At 45.0% G+C, this 24,211-nt stretch overlaps 1 protein-coding gene across 1 annotated transcript in view; it reads right to left on the bottom strand.

The window, feature by feature from the left end:
- ADGRB1 (adhesion G protein-coupled receptor B1) overlaps positions 1-24,211 on the bottom strand; it is a gene marked incomplete at both ends in the record, with an annotated part of 212,136 nt that overhangs the window by 31,967 nt on the left and 155,958 nt on the right. Inside the window, 4 exons of the mRNA XM_082499435.1 lie at positions 1,857-1,955; positions 7,605-7,690; positions 12,263-12,329; positions 20,094-20,163. Of these exons, the coding sequence (XP_082355561.1) occupies positions 1,857-1,955; positions 7,605-7,690; positions 12,263-12,329; positions 20,094-20,163 (322 nt within the window). The remainder of the gene's footprint in view (positions 1-1,856; positions 1,956-7,604; positions 7,691-12,262; positions 12,330-20,093; positions 20,164-24,211) is intronic.

The raw sequence follows: 24,211 nt of genomic DNA, 5'->3' as shown, positions 1-24,211 counted from the left end.
AACCAGAAACAGTTCAGCTGCAGAATGAAGTTGACGACAAGAGTAGATGAGGGCTGAGGGAACTAATTTGTGTATTACTCAGAGGTCCCTTTGCAAGGACAATAGCATAGGAAGCTTCAGGACAAACAACAAAATCAGTACTGGAATTTATCATCTAAGGTATTCTATCTGCTGCAATAAAAACGAAAGACAAGAGCCCTCCAATTTCTCTCAATCCACTTAAATTAGAAAAGCAGGATAAGTAGGAGATCTGGATTTCACATCCCTTTTTTTTTTCTGATTTGAAGATGAATCAGAATATGTGATTTATGACAGACCAATGTCAGACAATATGGAAGAAGGACTTCAGATTGCTTTACTTTTTAAATGAATTTACCGTGAACTGGCAGCCTCTCCTATTTAACAGTCTAATTTATTAATAGCAAAGCTTCTGCTGGTTTAGCATTCCTCTGCAATCGCAGGAAACCAAAATGCAGTGACCTGCTAATTCCAGACTTGCAGTATGCGTGTCTGGACCAATGCCACCTCACCACCTCAGCTGGGCACTGTTGCAAACGGTAAGTAAACGACTTCAGCAGTGAAAAATAAATGAGATTTTTGTTTAGTTTTTACATCTCATAGAAACTGCTAGCTCTTAACAGAGGTGACTGCATGTCCTCTTTTTCTAATGACAATCGGTTGCTTTTGCAGAAATGTACGTTTTTCCCTAAACTCTTTTGAATTTTATATAAATGGCTCAGTTTTCAGGAAAAAAAAAGGAGGAAAGCCTGAGTTTTGATTTGCTTTTATATTTCTACATTTTGAGATTTGGCACTCGGCTGCCTATTTTTGTTTAGATTAATTAAAGGTAGGACTTTTCAAATTGCAAATGTCTAGATCTGAGACTTTCTTTCACACATTTCACATATATTACTTTAGAATCCAAACCCAAAATATAGCATCACTTGGAAATGCTGTAGATAACAAAATTTCAAAAAGGGAAGGAAGGGAGGAAGACAAACCTTCCCTCATAGCTCTCCCTTCTACATTAACCTTTGGGAAAAAAGCCAACTATATAAATAGCAACATTTTCTCCAGCAGAACAAAGCTCTGGCATTTTCGTTTTGGTTTTGTTTTTTTTTTTGTTCTTTTTTTTTTTTTTTACTAGCTCCAGCGGCATCTAAGAAAAGATTTAACAGCATTTGACTTTTGTAACTCAGAGCTATGAAACTCTTTAAGATTTTGAGAACTAATTCCAAGTGCTTTTAGGGGTCCAAAAGAGGCAGTCAACACTTATCAAATCAGAACTGCAGCCTTACGAGGTATTAGACTTAACTCCAGCCTTTTATAAGAGAAAAAAAAACACTGAGAAGTGATTCACCAACTCACTTAAATCATACTCAATGCTCTGCAGCCTTTGGAGTAAAAAAATCAAGCTTAAGAGTTTGACGAAGGTGGAGTTTGAGGCCCCCGCCTACCAGAAAAATTACTGGGAACCACGTCTTTAAGTCCGTAACTCCAAGAACTAAATTAAATGGGGGCATTAAACATACACCCAGCTTCCAACAAATGAAGAGTCCCTTGGTCTTCCATGGGCTGCTCACATGCTTAAATCTAGGCATGTCATAAAGTGCTTTTCAGGATCCAGCCCATCAGCTTTTGCTCCAGGGCTGTTGCAGGAGCCCTACGCTACTCATGGCCCACAGAATGAGGTCAGGGAGAGTTGGGGAAGCGGGAAGGTGGGCAGGGACATGGGGAGAGAAAACAAACAAGGGCTGGTGAGTGCAGGGAAATGAAAGAGGGAAATAAAATAAATTAAAAAAAAAAAAGTAAGTGGAAAGAAAGAAAGAAAAGAAGTTGAAATTAGAGGAACTAACATGGCGTTACTGGTGGCTGTGGCCGAAACTTCAGCAGAAGAAACTACTCCACACTTGGAACATTTGAGCGTCATGCCGTAAAGGGGCACTGCCATCTGACTGCAATTAAAACCAAAAGACTGAAACAAAACAAAACACTTTGCTTATGAACACAAACGTAGAAAGGAAAGGGAAAGAGAAGCCAAAAGAAAGAAAGAACGAAAGAAAGGAAGAAAGGGAACCAACCAACCATACCCAGTTTGAAAAGAGAAATGAAAGACAGGCAGGAATAAAACTCTTTCATCTGTACCACTCCAGATGCGGGAAATGGAAAAAAATGTACAATTCAGAGACGTGTTGGTGCCGCTGGAGAGGGTGGAACTGTGTTGGTGAATGTTTTGCCAGATTCGGGATGTCTCTCTCTGGCACCCATGGAAGAGAAACCAGTACCGCTCTCCCAGTCTCTACCTCCTTCTTTTGGTTTGTTTTTGAGAAATTGCTCTTTTCCCTCCTGGCCTTTTTGGTCCAAAACAAAAAAGGTGGCAGGGTTGTACAGTAGAAGGCAAGAAGTAGGGCTGTGGGGTCTGTGTCTGTTTATCTTCTTTCCTACAGAAATGCAAGGGATAAGTCATATATTTTCTCCACTGGCCCTTGTATGCTAATCACAGAATCACGGAGTTTTCAGAGTTGGAAGGGACCTCTAGAGATCATCTAGTCCAACTCCCCTGCTAAAGCAGGATTGCCCAGAGCACATCACTCAGGACTGCATCCAGGCGGGTCTTGAAAATCTCCAGAGAAGGGGACTCCACCACCTCCCTGGGCAGCCTGTGCCAGTGCTCTGTCACCCAAACCGTAAAGAAGTTTTTCCGTGTATTTGAACGGAACTTCCTATGTTCTAACTAATCCTCGCCTTGGTGGGGACACCCACATGGCAGCTGACAATACCAGGAGATAGAGCACTCTCTGGTTGCTTAATATGTGATGAAGGACATGCAAATGGGACTGTTTATGTCCTGGAAGTTAAGCCTGAGCTCGGGTGTTTTCTAAGACCATCAACCTGCCCTGAAAGGAGCTGGACTGGCTGACTACTTTTGAGATATTTATTTTCTCAGATCCTGTTTTGGAGCTGGAAATATATTTGGGGTGGCCTGAGACTTATTCACATCAATTGCTCTCACTTTTTCTAGATGGGATCAACCACAGAACTTGGTCATTGTGGGTTGTTGGCTTAAGGGGCTGCAGGGATCTTCTAAAGGGCATGTCCTCACGATTTTAGAAGCTGATGCATGTGAACCCACCTAGCTCCTCTTACTCAGGAGCCCAGAAGCCACATTAGCTTGGCCTTGGGCCTGTTTCTTCCCAGAATTTACTAGTTTGGGTGCACTCTCTGGATAGACTTCCACATCAGATCTGTCTTAGAAAATGGGCAGGAGTATGCAAAACATCCTACAGACCTATATGCAGTGCCTGATATCAGGGGAGGCATGAACATCACTGCCAAAGGACAGGTCTGTCATTCTCGGGTGATGGCAGTGCAGCTGGTGAGGGGTGACGTTTGCAGGTACCAAACGTCGGGGGTTCTACAGCCCTACCCTGCCTGGGAGAGAGATTAGGAAAGTTGACAGATCGTTTCTTAATTTTTACAACTTCGTGTTCAGTCTCACTGCAAAAAAGACATCCCCATGAACACCAACACAGCATTATCAGTGGTCCTAGTGGCCCACTTTCAAGTGGCTATTGATTGTTTTTTTAATAGTTACAGTGATATAAGCCATTACTCCCTTCCAGAATAATGGCAAAGGTATCCCACAGAAACTTTCAGCCTTCAGACACAGGAAAAATTAGCTTCTGTGTCAATAGTTACGTATCTTCCGGGAAGGATGGTCTAAATCCAGTGAGGACAGTGGCTGAACCAAAGATAAAGTGGGTCTTGAGAGGCAGTAAGTGCACGACCCTTAAAAAAAGACAGCTTATCCCCAGATCTATAAGCCACAAAGAACAGATAAGCAGAGAGACAGAGAGAGGCAGAGATAGGCAGCAAAAAGAAAGTAGATTGATTTGAGGAACTGGATGGAAAACTATACCAGAAAAAACATGAATGACACTGAATCACAAAGAACTGGCCGAAAGACCACTATAACACACAACTGTAACTGCTGTTGGGTGTATTTATGCAGAAAGTTGTAAGCAGTAGGCATAGATGTGGATACATTTATATACTAATTTGTTCTTGTCGGGGGCATGAGGTTGTTAATATATTGAATTTCCGCAGCAGGTTTATATCGGTGCCTGCATGTATGAAAGGGTAGCTAATGAAATAATCACAGTGAATAATGCATTCATTTAATTTAGCTTTTTCTGCTTCCTAAATATCCACAAACAGCTCACGGACTCATCTGGTGTGTTCACTGGAGCCTGGACGTCGCTACCTTTTATCAAACAGTGCTTTACACCACGCACGAGCCCAAAGAGCAGGAGCCCTGCCTCCAACATGAAACATTCCCAGATGAAGGGCAATCCGAACCTGCTCCTATTTTAATGTAGTTATTATCTTTCCAATTACTTTCTTCTCTATGCAGTGACAATCTAGCTCCGTTACACCCCGCCAGGACAGTCGCGCAGAGAGTATTTCAAACAAGTTATTGGGGCAAACTTTCTCAAGTCCTCTCTATAATCAACGGAGAGATAAAAGAAGTAAAGGTCCTCTAAGGGGAAAGTTGGAACAACTAAACAAGGCTCCCGTCTCTCTCCAGCAGTTACGGAGGAAGCCTAGGGAGATTAAACTCAGCAGGCTAAAATTAGACTTTGTGAATATACCCTATAGTCTCATTCTTCTTCCCTGGCTGCGTGAGCACACAAACGCTTCTGGAATAAACGCTGGATGAATAAATTTAAAATTCATTTTAAAAGCTCCTGCATCTGACATTAAAGCATACGGTTTTAGTAGCACTCCTGTCAATAGAGCTCAAACACTGTTGGTGCAGCTGGCCGCGAACCGAGACCGTTCTGCTGGGAGACACTTCCAAGGTTTTCTCCCATGCCCGGACAGGAGTTGGGGTAGTTGTGTGCATTTCTCCAGCTCTCCAGGTAATCACACCCAACTCTCTACAGCCTGGTTTTGTGATACATCTATAAAGTCATTGCCATTAGAAAGTCACCTTTTTCCTGACAGATTTGACAACAGTAATCATAGCAATTTCCTTTGCTAAGTATAGGGCAAAACCTATTATCTCTCGGTTATTATTTCGTGGGAACTGCTTGCACTGATTTATTTGTGCCAACCGATCTGCAGTATGTGTGTTGGGCTCCTCTTAGTGTTCAACGGGTCTTTTTTTTTTCTTCCTCTTTTTGGTTTTCTTTCCCTTTGTTGTTTTCTTGTTGGTTTTGTTTGGTTTTGTTTTTTTGTTTTTTTTTTTTTTTTTTTTGCAACACTGAACCATACTTCTTGCCTCTGCTAAAGGAAACACAACGTTTCTTTACACCATCTCCTCAGATCCAAACATCTCCAAGGCCGTTACTCATTCTGATTATCTTCAGAACTACCTTCCAACACGGTTCCCAAGCCCAGGCCAGAAGCGGCTAGGTAAAGGGAAGGGGCACCAGAGCTCTCAAAAGTGCTTCCGCACTCTCAGCGGGTGCACTTCGAAAGGAGAACAAAATCATTGAGCACAGAGAAGGCTTAAAAGTGCTGCACACACACACACGGACACGAAAGAGGGGGGAAAAAAAGAGAAAAGAAAGAAAAAACAAAGAACATCAGAAAAATTACTTTTTTTTTTTGCTTTGTAGGTTTTGTTTGCAAAGTACTACTGTGAATGTGATCAATAACCAGTTATGTATTAAGTAAAGTCATTCTGTATGCAGTTTAGAGAGGGAGAGACTGACAGACAGTAACGTGCTGCTCTGCTAATCCAATAAACCATTTATTTCAGCGCTGACTTTCAAGTGTAATTATCTTGCTACAGACTCTGCCTGCAGTTCGGATATTTTCTTGAGTTCTCTCTTTGTAAAGGGCATCACCCAGAAAAAAGCACACGCTTCTTAGCAGCTACTTTAAGCAATGCACCAAGGTCACTTCTTTGCGTACCTGTTCAACCCAGCAGCAACCAGTACCTCTGGTCATCCAAATGTGCTTAAGTCTCCTCTTATTATCATGACTATGGCACTGCTCAGCCATTGATATTCCCCTCTTTGCTGTACTGAGGGTATGTCAACACTGCTGATAAAACATGAACCTTAACGTGTTCCTGCGTTTCTCCCCTGGCTGGATAAGAACTTCCTTCTGCCCTCAGTTTTGCTGTCATCACTCAATTAAAAAACACTTCCACCAGAACTACTCAATATTGCAACTACAGGAATATTGAACCTTGTCTTTACTTTCTGCCTCTGCCCTCTGAGACCAAATTTTAGGGCCCATGGATTTTGCAGCACCGTGGTGGATAAAGCAGCTTATCCCCTCTGTGAAGCCTGGGAGTGCAGCAAACAAGACAGCAGGTACCCGCGGTCCCTCAGCTTTCATAGATAGACTACAGTGGAGACTCCTGTATCTTCTCCACCAGCTTCCTCAGGATTTAGGCTTTGCCTGTAGCTGTGGTGCAGAGGCACCAGAACACCTCTTGCTCTCCTTGTCTCTTTGTAAACAACTTCTTCCTTAAGAACACAGTTGTTATCCACAGTGATAAATCAAATGTCATCAACGGACAAGTGAGACCACACAACCTTGTCTTTCCTAGCAGCAGGTAAGGAGATAAGTTGCCTGAGTGCAACAGCAAGCCGAGTAAGGCAGTGGAAAATAACGTGCGAACATCAGCAGCCAGGCTGACCTGTGCATTTGATTTGACTCAGAGTGTCAGCGTGCCATTTCTGTCCTTTGCTTGCAGCATGGCATAGCTCAGAGATAAAGTCTGAGCAGGCTACAGAATCATTTCTAGAAATGAAGATGAAGGGGTGGGGGGTGTCTCATCCTGCTGGAGTCAGTGACAAAATAGCCATTGTCAACAGATTTTGGAAGTAACCCACCAGAGAGCCCTGACGGCAGCTGCCACCCCAGCCAACCCCTGGTGAGACCAGGCTGGTAAGAACTGTGGTGTCGGCTCTTCCATTTATACTACAAAGAAAACCAGGTAACACAAGCCCCAGGCTTCAGGGATGGAGGGTGGGGTGGTGGCTGTGGAGAAGATAAAGAACCTCAGGTGGCATCAAAAATTTTTCTTGCAGAAGAGGTATCTTCACTTACTCTTTACACATCCATCCATCTACTAAGCTGTTCACTGCTAGACCTCCAAAGACCCTTTCCTTAAAAGTATCGCATACCTTTGCTGTCCCTCAGCCACCCGCCAGCCATTAGTCACAGCTTCTCTGTTAACACAGCCCATGCCACGTGCCACACTCAGCAACCAGGAGTCCCTCTCTGATCCAGCTGCTGCCTCTGGGAGATAGTGAGAAGAGTCACTTTGCTCTGCCTAATCTTTAGGAGGATACATCAGCCTGGGCTGAAGCCATTTTAACAAAGAGATGAACTTCTAACCTTCCTCTATAGTAACACAATGCTGCTTCTCAGATCTTTTGTCTCTGCTGCACTGAGTGACAAGGCAGAAAGATCAAACCAACTGTGTTTTTTTTTTTCCATTTGTTTTGTTTAAATCTGCTTTTCCTTTTTGTTTGCATCTCCAATCTCTCTTTGCGTTCCTTGCCTGGTTATTGATCACAACCTTGTTTGACTTTTTTTTTTTTTTTCATTCTTTACTTAGATGTATTGATAAGGCATACCCTGCCCGTTCCTTCAGTTTCTTATCTGTTATTCCATCTTTGGATACAAGTTTGTTAAAAACCAGAATGCCAATAACCATGTTCACCTGTTGAAAGAGAAACAACACACAGTTTTGTTCTCAAGTAGGTTAGGTCAAACTGGGTAGCACAGAAGGAAAAACCCAACATTTGGCAAGCTAAATCCTTCCCATTTCTCCTGAAGCTCGGTAGCACGGTCACACTTCTGCAGGCCACCACCCTTTCTGTCCCTTCTCCACCCCGTCCCACCTTCCCCTGACCATGCTTCAGTGAGTTCAGGACAGCAGAATGCAGCTGGCAGCAGGTCAGAGAGGTCTCCAGGAACCAGGACAAGACTGTAAAGTGCTCAGATTGCTGCAGGGCTGTGTGAAGCCCGATGCATCCTCAAGATCTAGCAAGGCAAACTGTAGGCACAAGAACAATTTTTTGAGGGTAATACAAACAGAAAAGGACCAATGCAGGAGAGAGCAGTGGGTTGACACTGGCTACTTTCAAAAGTGCCTTCTGGAGTCTGTGCTACCAAAGCAGCAGCCTTGTGAGGACGGGGTGGTGTGATGCAGACAGCTCGTCATAGTTTTTGCTTGGTGAACCAGCGCTGCTGCTCTCAAAATAAGAGGTGGAGGGGCACTGGAGCAAATAGAAACATCGGCTACTACGGTGGGATGGCTTGAGAGATACTGCAGATGGCACAGCATGTAGACTAGCCATCTAGCCATTCCCAAAAAGTCAGGGGCAGGGCAACCGCATGCAGTCCTTCATCCTGCTTTGTTAGGGTGCGAGCATGGATGTCTGTATCAATCAGGTATAAATACTCCCAGTGAAATCAGACCATGCAGAGCTGAGGTCTTGCGAAGGGATGCTAAACCGCTCCCTCTGCCTTTCTGACTGCATTCACTGCTGCCAGCTGCATCCGTTTCACAAACTTCATCCAAACCTCAGCAACCTCTGAACGTGAACACACTAGTGACACGTGAGCAGCACCCTCTCCATGGAGGCACAGCACTGATGGTGGAAAAAAGTGACAAAGAAAGTTTTGCTGACAGTCAAACATCTGGTGTTGGTAGAACGATGCGCTAGATGCTCTTCTGCATGTGGGGCTTGCAAGGAAATGTTTAAGGCCAAATTCAGAGATGTGCAACATTACATGTTTGCTGAGAACCTTGGTGAGTTTAATAGACCCTTGAGAGGTGGTCCTAAAAGGCCCCTAGTACAACACATAGCCCAAAGGAAGGGAGATGTCTGCTCACACCAAGCTTCCATCTAATTGCCAAAATCATCCTCAAGAATAAGCAATCTTTCAGAGTTTGGATTGCTGGTTTCGGCAGGACACGACCCAGCTCACTGATGTGCAGTCCACAGCTGGGAATAAATGGAAGATCTCACAAATAGCAGTTATTTTCTTTTGCATCAGCTGCTGGGTCAGTGGACTACTTTCCACAGCTGCGAGTCCATTTCTAGAGCTCACCATGGCATTGTTTTACAGAAACAACACTGGCGAGTCAGAGGCGGTAACTCAGCCAAGGATCAGCAGGAAATCAAAGCCTAGTTATGTGCTTGGAGAGAGAGAGAGCACTTTCAATTCACTGATCCTTCTTCACTGTGCTGGAGGCTGGGGAGTGCAAGGGAGACTTTAAGGTACAGCAAGGCAGTAGGAAAGACAAAGTGCAGCTCTGCAGCTGTTTTAATAAATAAAAGTTATTTTATCCAGGACATTGCTCATCATGATCAACGTCCTGCTCTGATCCTGGCTCCGTTTCTTTACAAAGTCAGGGATATCACATGGACGTGCTTCTAAACTCAGCCACTCTTAATAACATGCAGTGTAGCTTTACTTCTTCATCTCTGGGATGCTATCCAGAAGCAAAGACACGAGTCTGAGATTCAGCCTTTGAAAGAACCAGTACCTGATGACTGATGAGTCTCCGTCCTGCCTTCACCATGCCATGAGCCTTTCCCTGAAGTAACCCGTTGCCTTCAACCTGCACACAATTATCACCAGGCTGCTTCACCTGAGCTAGCTGAGTAAAGCTGCTTGCAACAGCTCTGCATTTCAGGTTGCCAGGATTTTTAAGACTTAAAGGTCAAACCTGTGCAGCCGGTCAGTGTTAGCGGACTGACTGCAGGTTGCAAATATTGCTGAAGCTGCAGGCCAACCATCTTAAGAATATTATTTTGAGCAAAGTTATTCTCCAAGCCAATGTGGAGAATAATAAGGGAGGGTGTGGAGGAGGAAGAAGTTTACTACAGGTCATAGAAAAATCATGTTGATAGGCAAAATGCAATACAGAGATGCTTGGAGTCTAGCCTGGCCAGGGCTAAGGCAGAGGTAACAAGCCCAGCTGTCGTCAAGTCAGCTGCATGCAAAGTCACTTGGGCATCTATACATCACATTCATCAGAGTTTTGGGTGAGAAAGAGCTCAGGCACAGAGTCAAGTCCCGCCTTGATCCGTGCACCCCTGGCACAACAGCAGCTCTATTGTCTCTGGAGCAAACCTGGCCCGAGAGCAGCACAGCTGCATATCCCCTGTGCAGCCCTACAAGAGACTGATTGTCCTTATGTCGAGCCAGGTGGACTGTCCCTCCATCGCTGACATGGTCAACCTGAAATCCAGACAAAGTACAGGGAGAACAGACAGCTGTCCCGTCTTGTGGACAGTGCACACTTGAGAACTGTCTGTTCAGCTTCTGGCTCTGCTAAAAGTCACAGTATGAATTTGGGCGACTTATTGAGCTTATCCGTCTCCCAGATTACTATTTCTAAAAACGCTTTAAATGGTGCTTCTCCTTTCCCAAGCTCCTCAGTATACATACCATCTCAGGCAGCACTCACTTCTCACTTTAGCCAGCAGTGAGTCAGGTAGTCTAAACTAGGTGTGTAGGCTCTCTCTCTGGGTACTGAATAGAGCCAGACACCCCCAGAGATGATTCACCGGTTCCTAAGATCAGCTGTATGAACCACCATTTGCAGGTGTTGACCTCTCTGTAAGGACCTCTCCATTTCCAGCATCGATGGCGAGTGAAAACTGAGATGCCGAATTGAAGCAGGCTCATGTGGTTTTCTCATGCTTTAAAAACGCTAAGGAAAGGCGAAGGATTACTTCCCTCGTTCTTGGCATAACAAAAGCAAGATGGGTTGAGGCAGCATTTTGACTCCCCTTTCTCCGGGCACTACCAAAGCTCCCTCCCTCCCTCCTAATCACTGCTGCCTATCGAGCATTCAGGCCATGGAGCCAGAGCTATCGGCTGTTATGTTGTCGGGGCAAAGAGCTAGTTCATCTGAAAGCACTAAGCCACTTAATGCTCCTGTCAATTATCCTGGCTATAAAGAAGACCCTGACCCCCATCAGCTACATTACTGAGGGAAATCCGACTATCACGTGCCTACAGACATCTAATGACTGGCTGGCATGAACATCTGCTTATCCCCACTCTTTTCTGGCTGCTATCTGGAGGCTCAACTACGCGTTGTGGGCTCTACGCTAAAGAAAGACCCTAACTGATACATGCTTTGCTTTATTACAGAGGAAGGGCAACTGCTGGCTTGTCTCTTTGTCATCGTGATGAAACGATGGCACCAAGGTGGTTTGATGTGCGATGACAGCAGCGAGAACAGAGGCAGCAAGAGCTTTTGTGTAGTTATTCTTCTGGAAGCATGCGCCTGCTGCGGGGCAGTCAACCCCCCGGGCACTGCACGCAACAAAAGCCGGATCCGAAAAAGAAATTGTGAGTGTCAACAAGCCCATTCCTGTGGGACCCTTCAGGGCACTTGAGCCTTGGAGGCACTGGATAAAACACTGGGCTGGAGAGAAACTGCAAACTGTCACTTACGTGTAGGGGCTCAAATAGGGATTTAAACCCATCTGAAACTGCTGCAGGAGGGATTTCCTAGAGGACCAGCAGTTCTCAAATTCTTTGAACCTTCACAGTCAGGATTTATCATGGTCAGTGAGGCTTCAACAGCAGAGAAGCTTGATGAAAGGTATGTCACCTTTTGAGTGACACCTTCAACTCAAGTAATAACGGGCCAAGACTGGTTTTGGTGCTGTGTTCGAGCCAAGAGTGAGGGAACAGACTCCCACCATGCATGAGCTGGTGGGACAGAGTTTAGGAATGTTTACTTTAACCATGCTGTTTCTTTGAACTAGAAGCAAACATGACATGCTTAGGGTCACAAAGAATCCCCTGGGCATTGACCTCCATTTCACCTGCAAACAAGGAAGCTGCCCACATGCACTGGACACCTGGGACAAACGAGGTATAAATGCTGGCTGTGAAGGCACAGCCTGCACTGAAAGCAACCAGCAACAGCAGTTTTTGAAGGATTTAATGTCAGAGTTTTCCACCATCATCCTGCACTTCCATCCAGATAGGGCAAAACCAAGGTAAAGCATTAATCAGATGTCTATGGGACTCCAGCGGGGACAGAGGTGGAAGGCTGAGAGCTGAAGCATATTGTATTTCAGAATCAAACCCATCCCAGATTGCTGGCTTCTAACACTTTGCTCTTTATTCCTGAAGGAGAAAGCTATTCGAAACACAAGTAGAAATAAAGAGGGGCATTCTTGGGTTGAAAGAACAAGGGAAGTGTTATAAGATAAAGAGGAAAAAAAAAAAAAAGCTTTCAGCCAAGCTTAAATACCAAAACGACAGCAGCCGCCGGTCCCACGAAGGCGTAGAGAAGACCTCCCTCTAATGACAGCCAGCAGCTGGAAAACGAAGAGAGAAAAGAAAGTTAGCCAGTGGCTAGCGTCACCGACAGGCGCATGTTTGCTTCTTCTCTTTGCCAGCAGAGTTCATCTTGAGAGGTGGTACCCCATGGCAAAAAAAGTCTCAGACTTTACAGCAAGCAAGTTTTGCTTCCCATTTCTCCTGAACTTGCATAAAGGCTCATTTGCCTGGGGGTCTGCCTACAGAATGGCATTTGGTTGTCGACAGAGGAATGCATGCAAAATTAATGACAGTGCTCTGTTTCAGCTCAGGTCCTGGAAGCGGTTGCATCAGTTTGCTGGCAAGATGATGCTCTACTCACTCAAGCAAAAGAATAGAAACAGTGGAAATCATCCCTCGCTCAATTGCTATCCACTATGCCCACCGAGGGCTCAAGGTCCAGGAATGTAGTACATTTCTTCTTGTGGATCCTCCCTTTGAGCTTGCTGCCATAGCGAAATTTTACAAGACAGCAGTGAGGTGGGAATTCCCAGCACTCCTGAAGTGGATGCTCTCAAGGAATGAGATGAATGTGATGTGTGTGGTCCCTCTTCTGGAAACCAGCTTGTTCCTTCTCCCTCACACCATGTAACCAGAGAAGGGCTTCTCCTTCCTCCACTGACCACATGTGGAATTTAGGCTTCTAAACTGCCTGGTGCCTACACAAACTGAGGGGACTCTTCTGACTAGGTGCTGATGTCTGCTCTATTGGTGCCTACCACAGAGCCAGTCACTCTTAGTGACATTTCAAGTCAGCAGAGATCCAACCAAATGAGTCCAGGATGAGGCATCTACATTCAATTAGATGAATCACATCCTGAACTCCACTGACTGCCTTGACCAGATCTTCACCATCCAAGTAAGCAGTGCCCCTAACCCAGATGGAGACACCACTGGGGAGATGAATCCCATCTGTCATGTAAACAGTACGAATATGCTCCAGGTGTCCCCCACAGAGCTCCTACAGCACCATACATTCACACGCAGATCTCACCATACACTGATATCTCCATACCGACAAACTGTGTAAAAAAAAAAAACAAGTGAAGAGAAGCCAGGGAGATATCACCCCACTCCCATCCTCAGAGCTGAGCATCACAGGGTGTCTGCACAGCTAGCAGGGATTTTCAGGTTTGACCATAAAGTCAGGAAGGAAACACTTTTTCACTGTGAGAGTGAGTGAGCACTGCAAAGGATGAGCAGAGGGGTTGCGGAGTCTCTATCCTTGGAGACATTTAAAAGCAGTCTGGGCATGGTCCTGGGCAGCCAACTCTAGGTCACCTTGCTTGAGCAGGGTAGTTGGACCAGACAGCCTCCAGAGATCCCTTTCCCACCTCAACCAGTCCGTGACTCTGCAGCAGTCATGAACAGTTACAGCAGCACTGGAGCTGAAATTTCCCTTTTGTGGGGAATCATAGAATCATAGAATTGTCTAGGTTGGAAGAGACTCTTAGGATCATCGAGTCCAACCATCTACCCTACTCTACAAAGTTCTCCCCTACACCATATCCCTCAACACCACATCTAAACGTCTCTTAAACACATCCAGGGATGGTGACTCAACCACCTCTCTGAGCAGTCTATTCCAATGCCCGACCACCCTTTCTGTGAAAAATTCTTTTCTAATGTTCAGTCTACACCTACCCTGTTGGAACTTGAAGCCATTCCCTCTTGTTCTGTCATTAATTACCTGTGAGAAGAGACCAGCACCAACCTCTCTTACAGTGTCCTTTCAAATAGTTGTAGAGAGTGATGAGGTCTCCCCTCAGCCTCCTCCTCCTCAAACTAAACAGTCCCAGCTCCTTCAACCGCTCTTCATATGATTTGTCTGCTAGGCCCTTCACCAGCTTCGTTGCCCTCCTCTGCACTCGCTCCAGCACCTCCATATCTCTCTCGATATCTCTCTCGAATCCAGCAATTCAGAGCGCGGACATGGAGACCAGGTACTTCAGGGCAAGAGAGGATGCAAATTTACACTGTGTCAGCAACCTCACGGAAAGTTTGCATGCTTTGACATCTCAGTACCCTGGAGAAAATGTGAAATGAAGTAATCCTGTTTCAGCAGTAAACTACCGTGCCTTTACCACAGGATAAGGACAGGCAACCACAATGGAGCAAGGACTTTCTCAAAGCTCTTAACCCAGCTAACCCTGCAGTAATTCAGTTACGTGCCTGTACTCTCCGCAATACGGTTTCATTCTGCACCAGAAGCAAACTGATGCCGCCTTTCAGAGTCTCCCAGGAAACAAAGCCCTCCTGGAAACATTTCAATTTTGTTGATCAGCCTCATATGTTTTTGTATCAATTCTGACTTGCCAAAAATGTTATTTTTTTTTGCCCGAAAACATAGAGCATTTGGGAAAAAAAAAAAAAAAGAACAAAAAAGAAAAGTATTTCAAATTGAAAATTGAAAGCAGGACATTCTGTTTTTCTCTGAGGCTTGCATCTTGTTTATTTCTAAATTAAACCTGTAATGTGCTAATTTAATCAATTCCGATTTCTTCCTGATAGCAAGTTGCTCTGTCTGAGCAGCTGTAATAATAAAACGAATAATCAGCTGGGGAGGGAGGGAATAAGAAAGAAGCTTTGGAGGGCCGCGATAACTGGAGGTCTCCCTAAACGCAAGGAGAAGGCAGGGGGAACCAAGAGGGCTCCCAAATCCCAGTCCTTGCCCAGACCTTTTTCTCCAAGGCTCTGTCTTAATTTTGAGAATGTTTTTCCCACGTCTCTCCCAGATGACACTCAGCCGAAGAAAGGAGCTGACAGCCCCGCACTCCAATTAGCAATGAGGACTTGGTGTAACGAGGGCTCTCGTTCGTGTCAGGTCCCTGGCAGCCCCTCTTCCCCTCTGAGCGTCAAGGCTTTCTGAAGGCAAGTTCACACATCACCAAGCACTGGTCCTTATCCTTTCTGACTGCCTGACCTCCCTGCCACAGCCTTTAATCGAAGCATTTCCAAGGCTGTCAGAGGTGGTGGCTGACAGCAAGGGAAGGGAAAGGGTGAAGTGATATCCAAGACAGGAACTGACAGCAAACTCCAGCAATATATTAGTCTTCGTGGAGACGCTTTTAAGCCTTGTGCCTACAAGGCACAGAAATATTTGCATTTCGCTAAGAGGTTCCCCAGTACTTGCCAAGGGATCTCTTCATAGATCTCTTAAATAAAATTACCACTGGAAGGGAGTAAGTGAACGGTTTAACAATGCTCAGCAGCTCCAGAATACTATTTCCAAGCAGTGCTTCCCTGACTGACAGCAGCTCTTGTGTTCAACGCGAAAGACCTCTTTGCAAAACATCTGATCCTTTTGTGAATCTGCCACAGCAAAGACGTGAGATGGATGGCTTTTGTCTTGGTCCTGCGAAGAGATGACTTCCACCGGGACCTTCTTGACTGCACCGTACAGCTCTGCCAGCAACAGGTCTCACCTCGATCGTGTGCAAACTTAAGCAGCCCCAATGCAACAGCCGACATATTTGTATAACAAATACTACAGCTGGGAATGAGGGTTGTTCCACCAGTGTTAATTTAAAGATTAATACAGAAGCTGCTGAGATACCTGTGGGCGACAGAAGCCCTGATGTAATGACACACGAGGACCCCTGGAAATTTGCTGTGTTTCGGCACTGCTCTCCGAAAACTTTTTGCGGGCTCTCTTGTGGGGAAGGATATGAGTTCCCAGCTACCAGTAGCACAACCTCAATTACTCAGTTCAAGCTTTAGGAGGCCGTTTGTCAAGTTTTAGAGGTCCAGAGTCAGTCCCCGGAGTACCAGCTAAAAGGAGAGTTATTATTCAGGCATTCAGCCTAATACAAGGAGGTGAGCAGTGGCGGGTCCTCTAGACCTCCATTATCTCTAAGACCTTCTTTGAGACTGGAAGTACAGCCTGTACCCTACTCCAGCAGCTCTCCAAACAACTACAAAATGTCCTTTCAAATGGTATTCAGATAAGAAGAAGGAAAAATACCCTCATGTCCTTCTCCCCTCATTGTAGATGGAGAATTCATAGCACTCCAAAAGAAGAGCAATAAAGGCCTCTGAGTGAATAGCTGCTGGGGAATTGACACTCAGAGAACAACAGAGATGCAGTCCAAATCCTGCAGCACATATTCCATTTTTAATTTGAACCTCTCTCTTCCTTCTCATCTCACCACTCGGTAGCCTAGTCTGGCCAGCTACAGGATAAATATTAAATATTATCTACAACCTTCCCACACTTAGCAGTGTCTCTGATCTCTCCACGTTACAGCTTGGAGACACAGTCAACCCTTCGACCGCTACCACGTCTTGATGGGAAAGGCCTCCATACTGCTGCTCAGTTGTGTTTTCATCATTGCAGAAGAGCTTCATCTCATGTACGAAAAAAAGACAGGACAAAGCTGGGTGAAATGTTGCTTAAGGTCCTGGGTAGACCACGCTGTTGGAGGTTCTTCCCTTAACTTGCTCCACTGAAGTTGGCCACCATGGGGTACCCTGCAGATGACCAGTTTCAGTCCATGTGACACGTTATGCATTTCATACACCGTGCCTTCTACCGGCTTTGTCCTGGGAATCTGTAACACCAGGATTAGTGCTGCAATGCCTTCAATAGTTGCAGCTGTCCCCAAAATGCTGTCATGACTGTGTCCCATAGACGGATGTCAGGGTTTTTTTAACACTGTGAGTGGGATGAAAAAGTTTATGTTGAGTGCCAAATCCTGTGTGCTGCTAAACATCAGAGCACTGCTTTATCTTAATGCCCATCTCCACAAGAAAACCAACAGGCGCTAATGCACTACTCTTAGGATCCAGAAATTGCAGGGTTGGAAGAAGCTTTGAAAGACACTGTGAAGTCCCTTGTGGTTTATCACGTCAACTATTGTCCCCTGCTTCACAGGGAGGGATGTGTTGTGGTTAATGTCTTTCCTTCCTTCTGCAAGATGGAAACTCTGTGCCTTGAAAGTCTGCCATTTCCCCTTTTGAAATGCCTTGTGCATGCCCTAAACTAACTAGAGACAAAGCTAAAATAGCTTTCAAGCTCTAGCTCCAAGCTTTGCAACTACCTCACGCATTTCCACAATGGCCAGAAACCAACAAACATCCTGGGACAAGCTTTGCTACAAGGCTGTATTGTGTTTATATACTTTTAGCATTAGACAGTGCTAAATCTAGGTCTGAACAACCTCAAGTTTCAGAGTCCAGCTCCGAAATTACTGCTATGTAATGTTGACTTTGCTCTAGAGGAGAGGTAAAAGCAAGGGCCTCCCCACACATACTTGTAAGAGCTTTTATGCCTCTTGAGCAGGAAAACAGGGATAAGTGTGAATGCACCGTAGTCTGTCGGGGCACCCTGCCTAGCTTGGTCCACATGAATATTTGCTTCCCATTTTAAAATGCACCAATGTGCAAATGTAACTCTCTTTACAGCGATGCTCGGCACCATTTTACGCTCAGTATCATGGCCCACGAACCCACCCGCCTGGCCCGGGAGCACGCACCCGCTTGCCCCTCGCTGCACGGAGGCAGGGCAGGGACCGCTTCACCAGTGCCCACGGGGACATCCACGCTGCTTGGGGCAGAGACGGCGGCTTGAGTGTGTGACCGCGAGTTAGCTCTCTTTAGCTCTGGCTCTTGGTAAAGCCAGCAGCAGGAATGACAAGAAGATGGCAGCGTTATGAATGTCTGATGGGCTTGAGAGGAACTGTTGCTCCTTTTACGACTTTGCCGGGACTCACCAGCTTTAGCGGGCATAGAAGGGGACGAAAAGAGGACCGAAGTGGACTTGCTGGAATGTGAAGGTCCCTGACAGCAGAGCTAGGAAACGGTGTCATTCGGGCTGTGGCTCCTACTGGGAGCACGGGAACCCTTGCCATCCGCCCCAGGCAGCCAGCCAGCCTGCCAGGCTGCAAGGAGGGCAGCATCCAGCCCTTGGATGCAAGGAGCGACAAAGATTTAAGGGCTGAAAGGAGTCAGAGGATTAGAAGCAAAAGGAGGAGAGCTGCTGTGGTTAAGCGTCTGCTGCGAAGGATGTAAAGTCAGCGCAGCCCGTTGGCCACCTCGCCGGTATGCCAATCTGAGAGCAAAGCAGGAGTCCATCAGGTTTTGTCATGCGTCGACACCCTTTTGGCTGTAGTCTGGGAGGGCTTTGCTCTGGGGCAGGGAGATGTTGGCACGCAGTGGTCCAGGGCAGTGAAATAGGGCGTGCTTTCTTGCACGTCCCTCCTTTCCCCTCCAGGCTCTTTTGTGTGGTCAACGTTGACCACAAAACTCTGCGGTGGCCCTTAAGCATTAATGGGGAGGGAGCTACTGAGCTTTTTGCACCAATTCCCACAAGTCTATAAATAGGAAAGGAAGCAGAAATATTTAGGGCCCTTCTCCGTTCCCCTGATGCTTCCTCATTATGAATTATTCTCGTGGACTTGCATGGAGGAAAGCCCCAGAAACAGCAGCCCCACAGAAAAGCTAAAGGGCGTGTGTGATTTCAGCACCGCTTCTGAAAGCCAGGGTGTGTGCTGTCCTCTTCTGAGTCATACGACAACCGCTGGATCCCTCTCCACCAGGACACACTGAGGCCAAGTCACCTGAGCCGGGGCAGGCGAGTCAGGACAGGTACAGCCAATGCATCCTGATGCCAGCACAGGCTTCAGGAATTGTATCTATGGCTTTGCATTTGACAAACCCACCTCCCTGGGCCCTCTGTACTGTATACAGTAATTTAGACTGCAGCAATTTAGACTGCAAAGCAGAGGGAGAATGCTGCTGTGCTGTTTTAATAATCTGCTGCAATCAAAATGCAAACCCTGGACCATTTGGTCGTGGGTGTGCAGAATATGCTGGGAACAGAGAAGGAGCAGGGATTCCACGTGACATTTTCTCAGTGGACCTATCAAACCATCATCTGTCGCTGGCCACATCTCCAGCCTTTGTCTTAAATACTGTTCATGTGGGATGAAAACCACTGGCCAGGAAGGCTCTGAATAATGATGGGTTGCAGTAGGGAAGAGTCTGATTTATTGCTACATAAAATATTATCCTTTGGCTGGCACTACGCATAAAATTTCTAAGCTATCTTTTTCACAAAACAGTGAAAAAATAACACTTTCTTTTTCTTTATCTTTCTTTTTTTTCTTTTTTTAATTAAACCAATGCTTAGGTCTGAGTGATTTCAGCTTTGCCTTAATGTATTTTTTACCTCTGCACAGCCTTATTCCATTATTTCTTCCCTGCCTTCCTTCCCCAGTTACATGTAAATAGAAGTTTTCTAAAGGCAAATCCTGTGGAATTTGGAAAACAGGCAAATTCAGATTGCTTTCAAAAACTTGGTTTGAAAAAAACTCATGCTCGTTCTGGTGCCTCAAACTGATCCGAGCTATTTTGAAAACCTGGGACCAATCAAACAAACCATTAAATACACAAACACAAGAGCTATTTTTCATTTTTAAACATCCTAAACTTTAAATATTCCATATTTTCCCCTAAAAAGAACTTTTTAAAAATCTCTAAATAGGAGGCACTTATATCAAAGGGAGGTCATATACACAGCAGTTAAATCTGACTAGTTCCTATGAACTTGTTTTTAAAGGAATACACAATCCACCTGGGCCAGCTGATGGCTTGAGGAGGCAGGATGGCTCCTTCCTCTCCCATCATCCCTGCTTCCCTCTGCCATGGGCAGCACACCAGAATTTAGGTCCTACCTTGGCTCCTGCAGGTCAGTGGATTTTGAAAAAAAAAAAAGGATGGAGGGTGAGACAGGAAGAAAAAGGAGGAGGCGCTCCTTTACTCACTAGTTCACGGTGCCGTACCCCTTGGCTTTAGTAAATCCCACGGAAATGGCAACCACCAAGGCGGGGAGCCCTATGGAAATGAAACAAGAGAAAACTGGTCATTTAAGCATATGTGCAGCTCTTCTTCCACTCATCTGCATAATATACCCCGTTCTTCCCAGTGTTATTCTAGCACCATCTGTCCCAGCCCGGGTCTTTGGCAGAGACTGAATTCAAGACCTTCAGAGTCAAAAACATGAACCCTTGTTACCCCTGCTAATGAAGTAAATGCCATCAGCTGTAATCAGCTCATATCCTGCTGTGTCCTCAGCAGTTGTGTGGGGACTGACAGCACATGCAGATGTGTAAAATATATTTATTTTATTCTTCGGTACACAGGCTGGCCAGGAATATATCAGAAGGTCTCCTGAAGATGGAATAGTCAGACACAATCCAACCCAAAAGTGCTAGCAAGGAGGGGACTAAGGGCTATGTTTGCTCTCAACATAATGTATGATGAACAACCCAGGTCCAAATCTCGCCCCAAATGAGACAGAAAAGTAAATGGAAACTGAGTTTCCCCTCTCCCAAATAGGTTCCCCGATCTATAATAGATAAAGGCCTAAAGATCTATAATAAATCAGGTCCCTCTGAACCACAGTGGAAAAGAGTATCAGAGTATCAGGTGTTTCTGCAAAACAGGATAATTATTTTCTTGCCAGAGACCTGCTCCCTTTTTGCATCCAAAATGGGAACAAACTAAGAGAAACCAGCTGCCCTTGAGAAGACACACTTCATTACAAGTCTTGCAAAGGATGAGTAAGTTAGTCTGTGGCATCCCAGCCACAGACAAAGCACAATTTATCTTTAGGACGTCATGAGCTAACGGTGTCAGCACAGGGATGTCATTTCGGGTGCATAAGGGGGGTGAAGCTATGGCCTTGATCTTACCACTAGAAGCTCCCATAAAATGAGAGCGAGGAGGATAAATAAAACCTGCTGGTTATCACGCAACATGCTGGTTATTGGTCTAAAAATCCCCAAAAGTTCTGAAATTGTTCTGAAATTGAATGCCTAGGCACAACAAGAACTGGCAAAAGACACTACGTCTTGCTAATAGCCTTCTCATCCTTCTTATCCCGGCCACGATAAACTGCTCAAGGATCTACAGAGGAGATTGAGTACTTCTCCGATTCAGTAGCCCCAGCCCAGCTCTCCCCTTTCCCTAAAAAAAATGCCTGGATATCGGCTATTAACATCTGGTTCTTCAGCTACAGAGGTCTCCGTGTGGCTTTTTATAGCCCGCCTCCTTGTGACATGACGAATTAAGCTATCTCAGTGCTAAAGATGGGCAAATCCCATTAAGAATTAGTAGGATCAGTAGCCAGCTAGGATTAGTGCTTCTTGACGAGACCCTAATTTGTGTGCTGTAGAGGTCACGGCAGGTGGCTGCAAAAGATGCTGTAGATCGAAGGGATGTGCAGCACCCAGACACTAACCCTGCTGGCAGGGTGGCCACCCAGCAATACAAATCATCGCAAGATTGATTAATAGTGAGGGTCTGCAGCCAGCTAGGAGGTATAAGGCCAAGTTGGCTGGAATATAGAGCATTTGAGTGTTATCATAAAGAGAAGTGTTTCTCTTCCCATATGAGATTTCCAAGCATAGCTCTGATTTGATCAGTTCAAAACCAACAGGCAGTGTGTTTAAAAGGTCTCTTCTTTTTTTCTTTTTTTCCTTTTTTTCTTTTTTTTCTTTCCTCTTTGTTTTTTAATTCTTAATTGACTATCGCTCCTCTTGCTGAGCCTCCTTCACACCTCATCTGGATATATCCTGGGTGCTGTACTCACTACGATGCCATCAATATGGCATCCCATGTCAAGCACACCAAGAAGCCACATGTGAAGGGACTTCTGCGAGAATACAGCTTGATGCAAGAGGCCCTGTGAAAGAGGGAAGTTGGCTAGGGCTCCGCCAAAAATAGCAACTTGTTCTTCGCAAAGTGCTTCTCTTAGACATGATAATTATGCAGAAATACACACTCAGGCTGTGAACTCGTCAGCTTACAGGGACTGGCTCGTACCGAGCCTGGGTAGGAGCCCCAGCTTGTGTGGAAAATGGAGCTGTACAAGCAGCATTTGCCAAAGGTGGAGGCAACGCTACGGTAGCTAAGCTAAAGAGCATAGTAATGAGGGGTGCTGTGCTCCTCCACCTTGGGAGAGCTATTAACCATCTAACCACAGTGAGATGTGGTTTAGATTGAAAAAAAAAAAACACAAACCAAACAACAACACATTTAATCTTTCTTTTTTTTTTTTTTTGATTATTTGAAAGAAAGTTATTCCTAACTGCTCTGTCGCATGTACTGCGTGTGGTTTGTATCAGCCTTCTAGGCAGTCAGTCACTCGTGCGACGGAGTCACTGGCAAAGTTCTGGGGGCTTCCTGCAGAAAGCTAATTTTACTCTCACAATTCCAAATAAATGCATCAGAAACCTGTTTCGAAGAGTTTTGTATTGCCAGGCCAGAGGAGAATCAGGTCATGTGTTCATCACGTCCCATTAGAAAAGGTCGTTTGTTAATAACTACCAAGAGCCAGAGCTGTTATGAACAACTGAAGACCCACTCAGAGCCTGAGCTATTGCAGCATTAAAAATCCAGTTTGGCAGCATTAAAAATCCAGTTGTGGAAACTATGAGATGGTTGTGAAAAGACCGACAAAATTATTTCTTCTTTACTGGGGCTAAATATGATGACTGAATTGTTTCTAGGGAACAGTTTGTCTGTCTGTTCTAAATAATTAAAAAAAAAAAATTCTAATTGCTAAAAGCTCTTTTCTGGAAAGACAAAGTTGCAGATCCAAGAGGAGGACAAAAAACCGGGGAATAAACCTCACTGCTGATGAAAACCACTATAGCTTCAATGAGCTACAGCTGACAGCAGCTGAGAACTTGGCAAAGACCTCTAGAACAAGAGCTTAGAGAAATGTTAATACGCAAAGGGGGAAAGGGAGAGAATCAGCCCATGACAAAGTGAAATGTGCTAATTATTTCAGATTATGCTCTTTATAACATATTTTCAGCCTCTTCCCTCTTGGAAGTGCCATTAATCCCAGCTCTACAGCTGAAGTCTAGCAGGATGCTAAATATTGGAAATTCCCTTGCTGCCTTAACAGGCGAGAGCGTTCCTCATTTCTTGTCCTAACCTATTCCAAATGGTTATTCTGCATCATTTATCAGCCAGTGCATCCTAGCTCAGAGATGACTACATTTTACTAGCAGTGCAAATTATGCTTCTACACATGTAAGGGGGTTGTTTATTTTTTTTAACCTGGACAGACTACAGATGCGACTGCCGCTCGTCCAAAATTCCCTTGGCTAACACGCCCATCTGTCCCAGCTTTTACAAATCGGAAAAGTCCCTTTTTATTACCTAGAAAAAAATATTCATCTTTTGCATTTGATATCCCTGATGTTCCTTGAGTCCCAGAGTGTTTATGTACAAACATACGCATGAACACGCACCAGCGCATGCAGTCTGTGCTTTGCATGTATGTGACTATATTCTTTTTACAAACACTATATTTGTATGTGACTATATTCTTTTTACAAACACTATATTTGTATGTGACTATATTCTTTTTACAAACACTATATTTCAATACCACAATTTATTTTCTTTCGTAAGCAAAAGCTAGGAGTGAAAACTTAAAGGGATGGAGGTGCTGGAATGAGGATGGCTCCTGATGTGCCAGAATAAATCACATCAGGGCGCTTTGTAAGCAGCAGAAATATCTTGCCGGGGGTGAAATGCTCAACTTCAGTAGTAAAACGAGACACTAATACAGCTGAGACGCACAACGCTTTCTCTCTCCCTTTCTCTTTTTTGCCTGCTCGCTTTTGAGCAACTTTTTGTTCAGTTGCTCCTTTCAAACGCACGTTTGTTAGTGCTTTGAAAGCCCAGGTTATGGGTTTGTATTTGTTTTCTACTACAGAATGCATCATTTAAGGCTAATAAATTAAACATACGGAAGAGACAGAGGGAAAAAAATAAAAATTAGTTACAAGCATCTGCACCAGTGTCGTAGTTTATTTGTCTATGAAAGGCCCTGCTGCCATGGAGACAGGATTTCAGAGCTTGC

The sequence above is a fragment of the Vanellus vanellus genome (assembly GCF_965231255.1).
Source record: "Vanellus vanellus genome assembly, chromosome: 2".
In the NCBI taxonomy this organism is placed as follows: Eukaryota; Metazoa; Chordata; class Aves; order Charadriiformes; family Charadriidae; genus Vanellus; species Vanellus vanellus.
This window is presented reverse-complemented; position numbering and strand designations above follow the sequence as displayed.